This window comes from Scyliorhinus torazame, chromosome 13 (genome assembly GCF_047496885.1).
Source record: "Scyliorhinus torazame isolate Kashiwa2021f chromosome 13, sScyTor2.1, whole genome shotgun sequence".
NCBI classification, from domain to species: domain Eukaryota; kingdom Metazoa; phylum Chordata; class Chondrichthyes; order Carcharhiniformes; family Scyliorhinidae; genus Scyliorhinus; species Scyliorhinus torazame.
Genome location: NC_092719.1, coordinates 83,522,530 through 83,537,752, shown reverse-complemented (window position 1 = coordinate 83,537,752; position 15,223 = coordinate 83,522,530). Strand labels below are relative to the sequence as shown.

The 15,223-nt window shown below is 50.1% G+C and overlaps 1 protein-coding gene across 2 annotated transcripts in view; it reads left to right on the top strand.

The window, feature by feature from the left end:
• The window catches only part of LOC140388163 (uncharacterized), a 296,950-nt gene that overhangs the window by 152,842 nt on the left and 128,885 nt on the right, over positions 1-15,223 (top strand). Inside the window, exons 11-13 of one of the 2 annotated variants that reach the window (XM_072471911.1) lie at positions 5,445-5,565; positions 7,543-7,674; positions 10,636-10,752. In XM_072471911.1, the coding sequence (XP_072328012.1) occupies positions 5,445-5,565; positions 7,543-7,674; positions 10,636-10,752 (370 nt within the window). The remainder of the gene's footprint in view (positions 1-5,444; positions 5,566-7,542; positions 7,675-10,635; positions 10,753-15,223) is intronic. The other variant, XM_072471912.1, reaches the window with a different exon arrangement.

Sequence of the window (15,223 nt, the reverse complement as noted above, 5' to 3'; positions counted from 1 at the left end):
TTTTTACGGCCTGCTAAAATTCACGGTAGAAACGGACCACAGGCCTCTAGTCCATATAATCCAGAAGGATTTAAATGACATGACACCTCGGTTACAGCGAATTCTTCTTAAGGTACGCCGCTACGACTTCGAACTTGTCTACACGCCAGGCAAAGAGCTGATCGTTGCAGATGCCCTATCCAGGTCCATTACGACAACATGTGAACAAAATGACTTCATCTGCCACATAGAAGCGCAAGTGCAGTTGTGTGCCACCAATCTTCCGGCCTCTGACGACCGGGTGGTCCACATTTGTGAGGAGACGGCCAAGGATCCTCTGCTGCAGCGTGTGATGCAGCACCTTACCAATGGCTGGCAGAAGGGACAATGTCCCCAGTTCTATAACGTAATGGACGACCACGGTGGTGGAGGGAATCCTTCTGAAACTCGACAGGATCGTAATTCCTCAGAGTATGCGTGCTATGGTGCTGGGCCAACTCCATGAGGGTCACCTTGGGGTCGAGAAATGCTGACGCAGAGCTCGGGAGGCGGTCTATTGGCCGGGCATCAGCCAGAACATTGCCGACACAGTTCTCAACTTACCTACCTGTCAGAAATTTCAACCAGCTCAACCCAAGGAAACGCTGCAACAACACGAGATCGTGACCTCTCCGTGGTCCAAAGTAGGTGTAGACCTTTTCCACGCCAAGGGGTGTGACTACGTACTCCTGGTCGACTACTTCTCCAGTTACCCAGAAGTGGTGAAACTGTCCGACCTCACGTCGAAGGCGGTAATTAAAGCCTGCAAAGAACCGTTCGCCAGGCATGGGATTCCGCTCACGCTAATGAGCGACAATGGTCCTTGCTTTTACAGCCAGGAATGGTCTGATTTTGCACAGTCCTACAACTTCCGTTGTAACCCCCAGTCCCCACAACCCGCAGTCAAACGGGAAGGCCGAGAAAGGGGTCCATATTGTAAAGCAGTTGCTGTGCAAAGCTGCAGACTCAGGCTCCGACTTCAACCTGGCGATGCTGGCATACAGAGCAACCCCACTGTCCACTGGGTTGTCTCCAGCGCAGATGCTCATGAATCGCACTCTGAGGACCACAGTTCCAGCCATCCATGTTCCAGACCTTACCACCTCACGGTCTTACAGAAAATGCAGCAGTCACGGGCCCAACAGAAGGCCACATACGATGCTCATGCCACGGATCTACCCGAGCTGGCCCCAACTGATCCTGAGGGCGGCTGGTCAGCCACAGCTGTTGTGATCAAACAAGTGGCCCCAAGATCGTTCCTTGTCCGCATGGCTGATGGCTCCCTGCTACGGCGCAATAGACGGGCACTGCGAAGAGTTCCACGCCCGCTACCTGACCGAAGTGCCCTGCTGCCTATGATGCTTCCTCCGGACGTACCCTGCCACGAGGCCACCGATCTACCAGCAATCCTGCCGGCCCATGCGACCACCGCGATGGCAGCGATCCCGCCTATCCACGCGCAGGCGGCTCCAGATCCACCTCTGCGGCGACCGCAGGGGAGATGTCATAATATCCACTCATGTATATAATGAGATGCAGACAGGCAGTGATTGACACACAGGATGACCAGTAGGCACACAACACAGTGCAGCCAATCACCAGACAGGACACTACCACTATAAAGCCAGAGGGCACTAGGTTTCCCACTCTCTCGGGACCCAACCACTGAGTCCACGAGCTAGCAAGTGCACAAGCACCATGCGTTAGCTAGTAAGTCTGGTCAGGCTACTACAAGGTCTCCAGTCAGTTCAGTATAGTGTCGACCCACAGCTGATTATGTATATCAGTTCTATCATTGAATAAAACAGTGTTGGTTCTTCTCCAGTGTTACACGTCTGTTTCTAGTTTCTCTGCATCGAGTGCAGTCCACATCGAACCTACCTGCCTAACACATCAGTGACGGCGGCCGTCAGCTGACCAGGAGGACTGGCCTCCAGGACCGCAAGAAGGTCAGCGGCCTCCTCTGGGCAGCATGGGTGAGTTGACTGACCCATCCCTCCCACTGACCTCGGGTGTTCATTCTCCCGCAGGTTCTCCAGCCGATGGCGCCGGCCCATCAGGGGTGGCCCCCTCCCCTGCTTCCCATGAGACCTCCTCAGAGGAGAGCTCCTAGGCTGCCACAATCAACATGTCACAGCTGTCATTCCCACCCTCCACCAGTGCAGAGACACAGACCTTGGTGGGAAACATAATGGTCAGGCTTCTGGGACACAATCTAGTGAGCACCAGACCGTTGCTGATGTACATCAGCTGGAAGCGGTAACGCCGAGGTGAGACAGCAGTTGCAGGCCTGCTGGATCCCAGGACCCAGCTGGGTCCCAGCCAGATGCTTCGCCTATGGACCAGGCTATTCCAGGGAGCAGCCGGGACATTCAAAGGGAGATGTCACCAATACTCCAGCGGGTCCATAGCTGATTGGAAGAGTCCCAGAGGCTAAGGCGCAGGAGATGTTGCCGGCAATGCGAGGCAACACTGCTTGGGAGGCGACCACAGTGGAGAGCCTGGTGCACGACATCAGCAGCATTAGTGAAAGTGTCCAAGGCATGGCACAGTCAGTGACGGCCACAACTGAGAACATCGGCAGAATGTCTGACTTGCTGGGGGCCATGATCCAGTACCAGGCCGACCTCGATGCGGTTCTGCGGGTCATGTCCCACTCTCAGATGGGCATAGCTGAGGCACTGTGGAGCTTGTCCCAGTCGCAGGTAGGCATTGCCGCCGCACTGCAGAGCATGGCCCAGTCATTGAGGAGCATCGCCAAGGTTGTCAACATGATGGTGCAGACATCGGGGAGCCGCAAGGGTTGGCAGAGCCAGATGATGTAGGAGCAGCCGGGGCTTGAACCAGCTGCCCATTCGCCCTGAGGTGACCCCAGGATCCTATGGGTGCCAACCCAGCTCCGTCCCATGGAGTGGCGTGTTGGCCACCAGCTCCCCCCTCTGATGAGCCCGGGCGCAGGCAGCACATGGGACAGGGCGGCACAGTTGTGCATGTGATGCCGACAAGTGTGCTGGGCTCTCCGGCCTCAGAGACCCTGAGAACTCCCGCCAGGGGCATCGAAAGCCATGGGATGTGGTAAGCAGCTGGCAGCCTCCACCTCAGATGTGCATCCTGGAGAGACACCTAGAAATAGCTGTCGAGCAAGGAAGGTAAAGCACATCGAGGAACACTGAGGAAGTGGGGAGAGGGCAGGGGGAATGGAGGGGCAAGGGATGATAGGGGATGAGGGGGTGGTGTAGAGCGTGGCGTGGCACCATCGGGAGAGTGAGCATTGTTGGACACCTGTGGAACATTAAAAACCCTTCACCACAATCAGTATGATGCCTCCATCACTTTCTTCCTCAATGCAGGTCGACTGCCAAACCCTTGGCCTATTTCCTCCGGAATGCACCCCGGGCACACTGCGTGCAGGGATGGGTGTGAGTGAGCATTCCAGTGAGTGGATTATCATCACCCCCTGCCCTCGATAGTGATCCACTGACGGTGCCGACACAGTCCCAGCACCCTGGAGTGATGTGACACATACCGGGGGGGGGGGAGTGATGGCGGACCAGGCCACGTCCTAAGTGAAGTTGGCGAGTATGAGGGCCTCCCTGGCCCTTCGGGCTTGCTGGACCCTCGCTGCTGCCGCCTGTCCTGCATTCTCTGGCTGGTCCTCCGGTTCATCCCCAGGATCAGTCTCCAGTCCCTGCTGGTCTGTCGCCCTCCTCATCATCCTGGTCCTCAGTCCTCCTCCTCTTCCTCGGAGATGGCCACATTTTCCTCATCCCCCACCTCCAGCACATCACCCTGCTGCTATGCCAGATTGTTGAGAAGGAACGTCCTGTGGCACGCTCTGTTTTTCATTTGTTCCAATGACCAGCGACGCCTGTAGACTCTGGGCCTTTGTGGGCCTCCCCTCTGTGTCTCACCCTGGCCTGATGGGCAGCCAGTTCCTCGGTGTGGGGCGGGATCTGGCACTTGGGCCACCCCCTCCATTCCCCCATTGATCCCTCCGCCCCCCCCCCCCTCCCCCACAACCAGCAGGCCCTGCCCAAGGAGCGGGCCACCCTTAATGGACCCCAGACCCTGTACCTCAGGCACCCACATTTAACTTCACCTGGACCAGGGGATGGTCCCCTCCCCATAGCGCTAACCCACCCTCCAGGCGTGGACATATCCCCGGAGCTGTGTCCCATCCCCTGGTTTTTCGGATGTTGGCTGCTGCGTGTGTTGTGTTGCCTCCCGCAGTGTAAGTGTGAAGTGCTCACTTAACTACGATTGTCAGTTCAGCAATAGCCTTCAGCCGCATGGCCAGAGGTCTCGGCAGTCGGTGGGGTTTATGGGTGGTCGGTGGGGCAGACGGATAGGGACATGGGTTGCCCCTGGAAAGGGTACACATGATCCAGGGGTTGGCATGGTGGAGCCGCGCGCGGCTGCCTTCCCAGTGGCCTCCCCCTCCACCTTCCCATGGCGGCCCACCCCAGCCGACTGTGCCCCCGAGCCCCCGCTGAGCACTGGGACAGCAAGATCAGTGCCCCCAGGCTCTTTGCCTGTGAGCAAAGATGGCTACTCACCTGGGCTCCCAGCAGAAGCCCTTCTGCCAGTTTCATGTTTTTAAAAAGGAGTACTAATTGGCACCAGCGTGACTACTTGATGGGGAGGCCGCTGAATCACGGGAGGCCGTTGGTATGGGGTGGCTCCCATTAATTGTATGGAAGTGGGGCTTAAGTGATATACTTGGCTTCTCGTGACGGGATCCTGATTGCAACTACAGGAGCAGATCGGTTGCATCACAAACTGTTTGACGCCTAGCAATGTTCTCCTTTTCAGCCTCTCCCGCTATTCACCGGCCTCGTTGCACTCGAACGAAAGCACAACGAGGCCAGAGATTCATGCTCAATGTCTCTAATTAGCTACTTCCCAGGAAACCTTCTTTCTATAAACAAAAATCCATTAAGCCTATTTTGGTAAACAATATACATGATTGAAATGAATTTATGATCTTACTTTTACGACCACTTAATTACCTTCAGCAGCCACATTGTCTGTCTGTCTTTTAAACCAGGATTTTAAAAAACATTGCTGCAGCAGATACATACATAAACAACTAACTCAGGCTTTTACCCATTACTGCACCAGGTACATATAATACAACATATATCTGAAATTCTTACATTAATTACAGTAGGATGTAATTTATTTAAAATTACTTTAATGACCGTTTGTGACGTGCAAATGTATGCCGAACATGAACCTCCATCCCCACAAGCTGGCATGAGGGCCGACATGCCACAGGCACGCCTCTTACTTTATCTGTGCATCTCAACCTATCCCGTCTCATTCAGTCACACCGTGTTTCGTATCCTTGTGGATTCCATTAAAATCCCCGCCAATTATTCTGAGTTTAAAGGGTAATTGTCTTTAATTGATTGCTCTGTTATTAGAGATGGAATAGTCCTGCAGTTCCATGAGGAGGGTGGCGTAATGATAGATGAGAAGGAAACTACAATGAAGAAATGGCAATGGCCAAGACGGGGAAAGCTTGCTGAACCGATTTGGGTCAAGGTTTGTGTCTACACACTCTCAATCAATCAGGGCTATGAATAGTTATGAATCCTGGCTTGGGGTTGGAAAGGGACCACCACCTGTCACTCCAAGCAAACTGTCAGGTGGGGCATTAAAGTTGCCAACTGCATGAGGAAGCATTGCTGGAGATTTGATCATGTGATGTTTTGAGTACATGACCTCTGACCAGGTGATGCCTTGATCTTTGCATGATTTCTAAAACTGTCATTGCATTTGCCATTTAAAGATTTGCTCCCCTGTAGTGGAGAATCTATACTGATGGGTTCACATTCACACTTGCTCTGAGTGAGGTTCCTGGAATAAGGAGGCCACAGGAAAGCAAAAGATGAGGGGAGACCGAGGGCAGGGGACGAGGGGAGACCAAGGCTGGGAGAGGGGGGAAACAGAGGTGAGGGGAGGAGATGAAATGAAGGGAGGCAAGAGGAGGAACAGAAGATAAGGGGAAATGTATGTTAGTGGAGGAAGGGAATGAAGAGGGAAAACTGAGGGCAGGGCAGGGTAATGTAATGAACATGGATGTTTAAAGTGATTTTGCAACTCATTGATACTCTACATGTAACTGGTAGTAATAAATATAAACTTGTATATCATATCTTTTAACTAGAAGTAATCTGTTAACTGCAGATGTTCACTCTGATATTCTCTCCAAAACGACCTAGTTTTCATTTCTCTTGTTCTAATTCCTGCTCCAGAGGGAATTTATTTTAATTTGCAGGTCATTTGGAACCACAAGAACGGGTGGGTAGGAAGGTAATACATTTAAAATTCTCAAATTCAACTCTTATCCACCTCTAACAAAAGTTGTTTGAATGAGACCAACCCCCTCTCAGGAGGCCCGTTGGCAACTGAAATGTTTTCAAAGAGGCTGCGTGTCTCAAATTTAACAATATTTTGATCTTTAACAAGTTGAGCCTGGGTTTCCTGGTTCTCAGGAATCTCAGCAAGTTAAAGAAGGTGAGGAAGGCCAGGCCCATGACAAACATGCCTTTAGTCCCGGACCAACAAGAATATGACCGTGCCTCCCCATCCCCACCCCCACCTCCCGATGTCCAAAAGTCCCACCTTAATATTCGCAGCCCTCACATCCCCACCCCCAATGACACTCCCATCCCAATATTCACACCCCTCCCATTCCCCCCCCGATGTCCAACACCCTCATCCCCAATATTCACACCCCACCCTCACATCCCCACCTCCACGATGTCCAACACCCCCACCCCAATATCCATACCCCTCCCATCACCACCCCCTGATGACCGAAACCTCCACCACCAATATTCACACCGTTCCCACCTCCACCCTCGATGTCTGACATCCCCTGCCCCCTGATGTCAATCAAGCTGGTTTGGCAGGGGTAGGAGACCTGTTGAATAAATGTTTTACTTGATTTAGGTTTTAAATTGAATGGTTAATTGCTATCTGGGAAATCTGCAAGTTGGCAAACTGTAACTAGTGGAGTGTCAGCGGGATCAGTGCTGGGGCCTCAACTTTACTATCTATAAACATGACTTGAATAAATGGAAAGGCTGTATTGAAGTCTAAGCCCACGCCTCCACCCTATCCCCGTAACCCAGAAAACCTTTTGCTCACTAAGGGACAATTTAACATGGCCAATCCACCTAATCTCCACATCTTTAGACTGTGGGAGGTAAGCAAAGCACCCAGAAAAACCCACACAGACACAGGGAGTAAGTACAAACGCCACACAGACAGTCACCTGAGGCAGGAATTGAACACGGGACCCTGGAGGTGCGAGGCAGCAATGCTAACCACTGCGCCACCGTGCAGCCTCAAAATGCCGTCCTATAAAATCCTATTAAATCATTTGTAGTCTTCAATTCGATCCCCTCTCAATTCTCAGAACAAGAGTCTGCAGCCCAAGTTTATGCAATCTGTCCTGCTATCCTAGCTAACCTGTTACTACTGTGATGTATGATTTGCATTCCATGTCTCCAGATAAATGAATACATCACTATCCGGATTGTAGGCCAGTATTCCATCTACTTCACCTTCAAGTGGAACTATGAGATCATTCGCTTTCCTCTCTCCCCTTTGCCAGATATTGTTCCACCCAAGGCAGGTGAAATGGTAAGTGCTGATCATCGTGTGTGATGCTCAGCGATAGTCAGTATCGTCTCTGTCTGAAGTTCCTTTGTCTGTGAATGAATGTGTTTGCAAGCCTTCAAACAATATAGTAAGCATTGCAGAGTCTTATAGGGACTTAGGAAGAGGTGGAAGCCATTCAGCCTCTTAAGCCCTCTCCAGTTGGTTGCAGCAGTCTCTTTGACTTCTGGTAACCCCACCCCACCAGTCCAGGGAAAACCTGCAGCCTTGGCAACCAAGGGTGAAAAATGAAGCAAGTGATGAAAACCACTTGCCCATCTCCCTCCTCACAAGCGGAAGCATTTTTTCTGTCAGCGTGGCTCAGTGGGGAGGTAGCACATTCACTTCTGAGGCAGAAGTTCAGGCCCCACTGCAGAGACTTGAGCACAAAAATCTAGGTTGGCACTTGAGTGCACTACTGAGGGAGTGCTTCACTGTCAGAGAGGAGATGTAAAACTGAGGCCTCGTCGGGTCTCTCAGGCAGATCTACATCCATCCATGGCGTGGTTCTGGTGGAATTCTCCCCAGTGTCCTGGCCAATACTTACCCTAAACCAATATTACCAAACTAAAGTGCCAGACTATTATCATGTTGCTGTCCCTGGGATCTTGCCATGACCAAGTTGGCTCCTGCGTTTCCTACATTATAGCAGTGACTACAACCTTTTGATGTGCGTCATTGACTATAAACTCGATGGAACCTTCAGAGGATGTGAACAGCACTATATAAATGCAGGATTTTCACTATTTATAAGTGCTAAATTCAACAATTGGGCACTATGTTCGGTGCTCAGGGGGTTAAAGGTTTGGGAGCTCTGTTTTCAGCCATTACCATATATGGTTATACTGCCCCTTTCACAAACGAACGAACATGGGCATAAAATGAAAGGAGTAAACGTATATAATGATCAGCCCACTCTCCCTCTTAAATTAATGTTGATCGATCTAATCCAATTAATTCAATGATTTAGTGCAATAAAAACTCTGATTGAATGATTGGGAAGTGTCTGAATGACAGGATGATGGGAGCTGAACAGATAATCAGCTCACAGCCAACAGAGTAAACGAGGGAGATTCAGTGTCCGTGGATCTCGTGCTGTGTTAATGTGAGCCGACTTGTGACAATAAAAATTATTTAATTTTAATTTCATTAACTTGTTTCCTATTTTGGATAAATCAGATAGCCAATTAAATGAAATCAAATAAACTGAGGGACAAATTAAAGGGGCAGCCTCTTAACGGAATACTGCCTTAAACAAAAATGAATCACAAATAAAACTGTGCCCACGATGCCCACCGGGCAGAGATGGCCTCGGTGGTGCCTGTAGACACCGCATGCTCTTTCTCCAGCCATGATGGAACTTGTTTCAGACTAGCAGAAGATTGATACTAAACCTGAAGATAAATTATCCCTCCGGTGTCATCATTTAAAGATTGATGATCACTCATTTATCTGGTTTAGATAACATAATATAATAATCTTTATTGTCTTACATTAACACTGCAATGAAGTTACCGTGAAAAGCCCCTAGTCGCCACATTCTTTTTTTTAAATTTAGAGTACCCAATTATTTTTTTTCAATTGAAGACAATTCAACGTGGCCAATCTACCTAATCTGCACACCTTTGGGTTGTGGGGGGGAAACCCACGCAGACATGGGGATAGTCGCCACATTCTTGCGCCTGTTCGGGTACACGGAAGGAGAATTGAGAATGTCCAAATTACCTTATGGCACGTCTTTCGGGACCTGTGGGAGGAAACTGGAGCATCCGGAGGAAATCCACGCAGACACAAGAGAACGTGCAGAGTCCGCACTGATAGTGACCCAAGCCGGGAATCGAACCTGGGACCCTGGAGCTGTGAAGCAACTGTGCAAACCACTGTGCTACTGTGCCACCCATGTTAACCAGTGTTAGCCAGTAAAGAAAACCACTGACTCCTCACTGGTGTGCTACTGGTGACACAGTTATTACCACATGCAGTCATTTTAGTCAAAAACACCTCGCACAACACAAGAAAACATTTGTATGTTTACTTTTTTAAAAAGGTCTTGTGGAGAGTATTCCTGCCTCTGAGCTGGAAGCTCCAGGTTCATGTCCTGTCCCAGACCTGATGGTTGAGGAAGGTACGTTCGCAACATGGCCAAACAGAGTAAAAGTACACCAAAAGTAAAACTTTCCAACAGGTGCCACTGGTAGACATTAAAGGGTTGGTGAGATTCCTGGTGCACCATGTGATAGAAAGAAGGTTGTAGGCTGTACCATTCCTCTCGCAACTCTGACTAATCGAGGGAACTGTGGCACTCAAACATATTTACTTAATAGTATCTCCCACCATTCAGTGACCAAGGAAGTAAATCACTCACACTAATTATAAACACACCAACAATCTGCTTTTCCCCTCAGCAGTTTGCAGACATTTACATGACAAGGTTAAAGATCACTTACTTCTGTCATGCAAATATGGTTATTGAGATCACATGACCGACGGCGGTATACATTACTCACATCTAGATTCCCAATCAGCCACATGTTAGGGGTGGCTGAAGGAGTGTACAGCATCATGTTAGTGCTGTGGTAAGTCAAGGAAGGAACTAATATCTGGTGAACATTGGACCGTGACTCATCGTTAGCGGATACCAGTCAGTTGTAGCACAGAGTTAGACGTACCAGGAGTGCAGCCTTTGACCTGTGCCTCAATTAGCTGGGAGTGGTCCAATTGCCCCCATATGCCTCATTACTTAATGGCTTGTTTTTACAGTGTCCATTGTGTGACACCCAAAGCAATGCAGTCCTGTTACTGCTGGGAATTACTTCAGTATTTTCTTGCTTAATGCCAATGTTAAAATATAACAATAGATGAGGTTATATCCATACTGAGATGTAAATGAGGAGTGCTTTTCAATATTTTAGGCCCAATAAATTCCATATTAATGCAATATTTTAGGGTGAGCTACAGACTCAAATGGCATTTACATCGGCAACAGCCAAGCTTTTCGTGAAAGTGAGAGGATCAAAGCTAAAGAATAGAGAAGGGCTCAGAAAGACCAGCAAACCAGGATCAGTAAGTAGTTACCTAACACTGGAGGAGGAAAGGAGATGATACACAATGCTCCATGTGTGCGCAATGTCCAGTGGAGAGTAAACACACACTTGACACAGGAACATAGGACTTAAATGGAGGAGTTGACCACTCGGCCCTTCGAGCTTGCTCCTCCATTCAAGATCAGGACTGATCTGGTTGTGGTCTCAATTCAACTTCCTGTCCCCTTTCTCACTGCTCCCCTTTCTCACTGTTTCCCCTTTCTCATTGTGCCAATTTGTCTTTTACATTTCTCACTGCTCCCCATTTCTCACTGCCCCCTTTCTCCTGCTCCCCTTTCTCACCGCTCCCCCCTTCTCACCGCTCCCCCTTTCTCACTGCTCCCCCTTTCTCACCGCTCCCCCTTTCTCACTGCTCCCCCTTTCTCCTGCTCCCCTTTCTCACCGCTCCCCCCTTCTCACCGCTCCCCCTTTCTCACTGCTCCCCCTTTCTCCTGCTCCCCTTTCTCACCGCTCCCCCCTTCTCACCGCTCCCCTTTCTCACTGTTTCCCCTTTCTCATTGTGCCAATTTGTCTTTTACATTTCTCACTGCTCCCCATTTCTCACTGCCCCCTTTCTCCTGCTCCCCTTTCTCACCGCTCCCCCCTTCTCACCGCTCCCCCTTTCTCACTGCTCCCCCTTTCTCACCGCTCCCCCTTTCTCACTGCTCCCCCTTTCTCCTGCTCCCCTTTCTCACCGCTCCCCCCTTCTCACCGCTCCCCCTTTCTCACAGCTCCCCCTTTCTCACTGCTCCCCTTTCTCACCATCCCCTTTCTCACTGCCCCCCTTTTCACCACACTCCCTTTCTCACCGTGCCTCCTTTCTCACTGCCCCCTTTCTCACTGCTCCCCCTTTCTCACCGCACCCCCATTCTCACTGCCCCCCTTTCTCACTGCTCCTCATTTCTCATTGTTCCCCCTTTCTCACTGCCCCCCTTTCTCACTGCTCCCCCTTTCTCACCGCTCCCCCTTTCTCACCACACCCCCTTCTCACTGCCCCTCTTTCTCACTGCCCCTCTTTCTCACTGCTCCTCATTTCTCACTGCCCCCTTTCTCACTGCCCCCCTTTCTCACCGTGCCTCTTTTCTCACTGCCCCCTTTCTCACTGCTTCCCCTTTCTCACCGCACCCCCTTTCTCACTGCTCCTCATTTGTCACTGCCCCCTTTTCTCACTGCTCCCCCTTTCTCACTGCCCCTCTTTCTCACTGCTCCCCATTTCTCACTGTTCCCCCTTTCTCACTGCCTCTCTTTCTCACTGCTCCCCATTTCTCACTGTTCCCCCTTTCTCACTGCCTCTCTTTCTCACTGCTCCCCATTTCTCACTGCCTCTCTTTCTCACTGCTCCCCATTTCTCACTGCCTCTCTTTCTCCCTGCTCCCCATTTCTCACTGCCTCTCTTTCTCACTGTTCCCCCTTTCTCACTGCCTCTCTTTCTCACTGCTCCCCATTTCTCACTGTTCCCCCTTTCTCACTGCCCCTCTTTCTCACTGCTCCCCATTTCTCACTGCTCCCCCTTTCTCACTGCCTCTCTTTCTCACTGCTCCCCATTTCTCACTGTTCCCCCTTCCTCACTGTTTGCCCTTTCTCACCATCCCCTTTCTCACTGCTCTCCTAGCTCACGGCACCGCCTTTTTCATTGTTCCCCCTTTCTCACTGCTCCCCATCTCTCATAGCTCCCCATCTCTCACAGCTCCCCCTTTCTCACTACACCCATTTTGTCTTTTCCATTAACTTCAAGGAGTTTGGGTTTTTAAAACAAATTTTTGTTAATTTTTTCCAATTAAGGAGCAATTTAGCATACCAATCCACCTATCCTGCACATCTTTGTGGGGTGAGACCCACACAGACACAGGGAGAATGTCCAAACTCCACGCAGACAGTGACCCGGGATCGAACACGGGTTCTTGGCGCCATTAGGCAGCAGTGCTAACCACTGCGCCATGTGTCACCCGTATTTTGCCATCTCTTAAAAACAATTTTACTCCCACAATCATTCAGCATTTCCATTGATAAAGCCATTTTTGAGCACGGGTCTGATGTGGGGCCAATGTATTGCAGACCCTGATGCTCCAAAATAATGGGAGGCAAGAGCATATAGCCACAATGTTGAGACCATTTAACCCTTTGAACCTGTTCTGCCGATAAATGAAATAATCGCTGATTTGTGACCTAACCCCATATTCATTTTTAAAAACAATTTTCAATTAAGGGCAATTTAGTGTGGCAAATTTACCTACCCTGCACATATTTTTGGGTTGTGGGGGTGAGACCCATGCAGACACAGGGGGCGGAATTCTCCCCCCCTCCCCACGCCGGATGGGAGATTCGCGGGGGCGCCGCGCGTGACCCGCCACGCCGCCCCGACACCCGCACTCGATTCTCCCACCCCCCCTCAAACCGGCACGGCAAGAATCATGGCTGGCCGCTGGGAGAATCGCCGCTCGCTGTTTGCAACGGGCGATTCTCCTGCCCGGATGGGCCGAGCAGCCTGCCCAATACGACGGGTTCCCGCCGGCGCCGTCCACACCTGGTCACTGCCGGCGGGAACGCTGGGGGGGGGGAGGCCTGTGGGGGGGAGGGAGGGGGATTCCTGCACCGGGGGGGGGGGGGGGGGGCCTCAAATGGGGTCTGGCCCGCGATCAGTGCCCCGCAAGATCCATCCGACATCTTCTTGCGGGGCGGCCTCGGGGAGGACGGCAACCGCGCATGCGTGGGTGACGTCATTTACGCGGCACCGCTTTTACGCGGAGCCAAGGCCCGGCGCGCGTAAATGATGCGACGCCGCTCCTAGCTCCCCCGGGGCAGGAGAATAGGCGACTGGGAGCGGGCTCCGTCGCCGGGGTGAAACACTCCGGTTTTCACTCCGGCGTCGGCACTTAGACTCCCGATGGGAGAATTGTGCCCAGGGAGAATGTGCAACTAACCCCATCTTCCTGCCCTTTTCCCAGATCCCTTAATGCCTTTGGGTAACCAGATTTAAAATTAACCCAACATTCATTGTCACCTGAGAGAGTAGCGAATTCTATACTTCCACCACCTTTTTTTGTGTAGAAGTATTTCTTAATTTCATAACTGAAAGGTCTGGATATAAATTTTAACCTAATTGATTTTAATCTTTGTTGGGATGTGGGCGTCGCTGGCAAGACCAATGTTTGTTGCCCATCCACAATTGCCCTTGAAATGTGTAGTTTGCTAAGCTATTTCAGAGGGCAGTTAAGACACACCCACATTGCTGTGGGTCTGGAGTCACATGTAGGCCAGACCAGATAAGGACGATAGATTTCCTTCCCGAAAGGGGCATTAGTGACGCAATGGGTTTTGCAACAACTGTGCCATGGTCATGGTCACCATTATTGAGACTAGCTTCATCTTCCAGATTTATTAATTGAATTTAAATTCCACCAGCTGCTGTGGTGAGATTTGAACCCTTGTGTCAGAGTGTTAACCTGGGCCTTTAGATTACAAGTTTCATGACATTACCATTATGCCACCAATTATTTCCTCAGCTTGGTCTTAACCCAAGTTTCCCGACCAGTGGAAATAATTTCTCTCGCTATCTTATCAGTTCCCGTTAGTGTGATGATAACTTTAATTTAATCACTTACTAACTTTCTAAATCCGGAGCCTACAACCCTAGTTTGTGTAATCTCTCCTTGTACCTTAAACCCTGGAGTCCAGCTATTATTTTAGTAAACCTTCTATCCACTCCCTCTATCCTTTCTAAAGGGTGGTACATGGAACTGCTCCTAGTAACTCCACGTGTGGTTTAACCAGGGCTTGGTACCAGCTGCTGAGGAAATAATTGGTGGCATAATGGTAATGTCATGAAACTTGCAATCTAGAGGCCCAGGTTAACACTCTGACACAAAGGTTCAAATTTCACCACAGCAGCTGGTGAGAGTGTCAAATTGAAGGAAAAAGCATACAAAGTGGCAAAAATTAGTGGGAGACTAGAGGACTGGGAAATCTTTAGGGGGCAACAGAAAGCTACTAAATAAGCTATAAAGAAGAGTAAGATAGATTATGAGAGTAAACTTGCTCAGAATATAATAGTAAAAGTTTCTACAAATATATAAAACAAAAAAGAGTGGCTAAGGTAAATATTGGTCCTTTAGAGGATCAGAAGGGAGATTTAATAATGGGAGATGAGGAAATGGCTGAGGAACTGAACAGGTTTTTTGGGTCGGTCTTCACAGTGGAAGACACAAATAACATGCCAGTGACTGATGGAAATGAGGCTATGACAGGTGAGGACCTTGAGACGATTGTTATCACTAAGGAGGTAGTGATGGGCAAGCTAATGGGCTAATGGTAGACAAGTCTCCTGGCCCTGATGGAATGCATCCCAGAGTGCTAAAAGAGATGGCTAGGGTAATTGCAAATGCACTAGTGATAATTTACCAAAATTCACTAGACTCTAGGGTGGTCCCAGCGGATTGGAAATTAGCAAACGT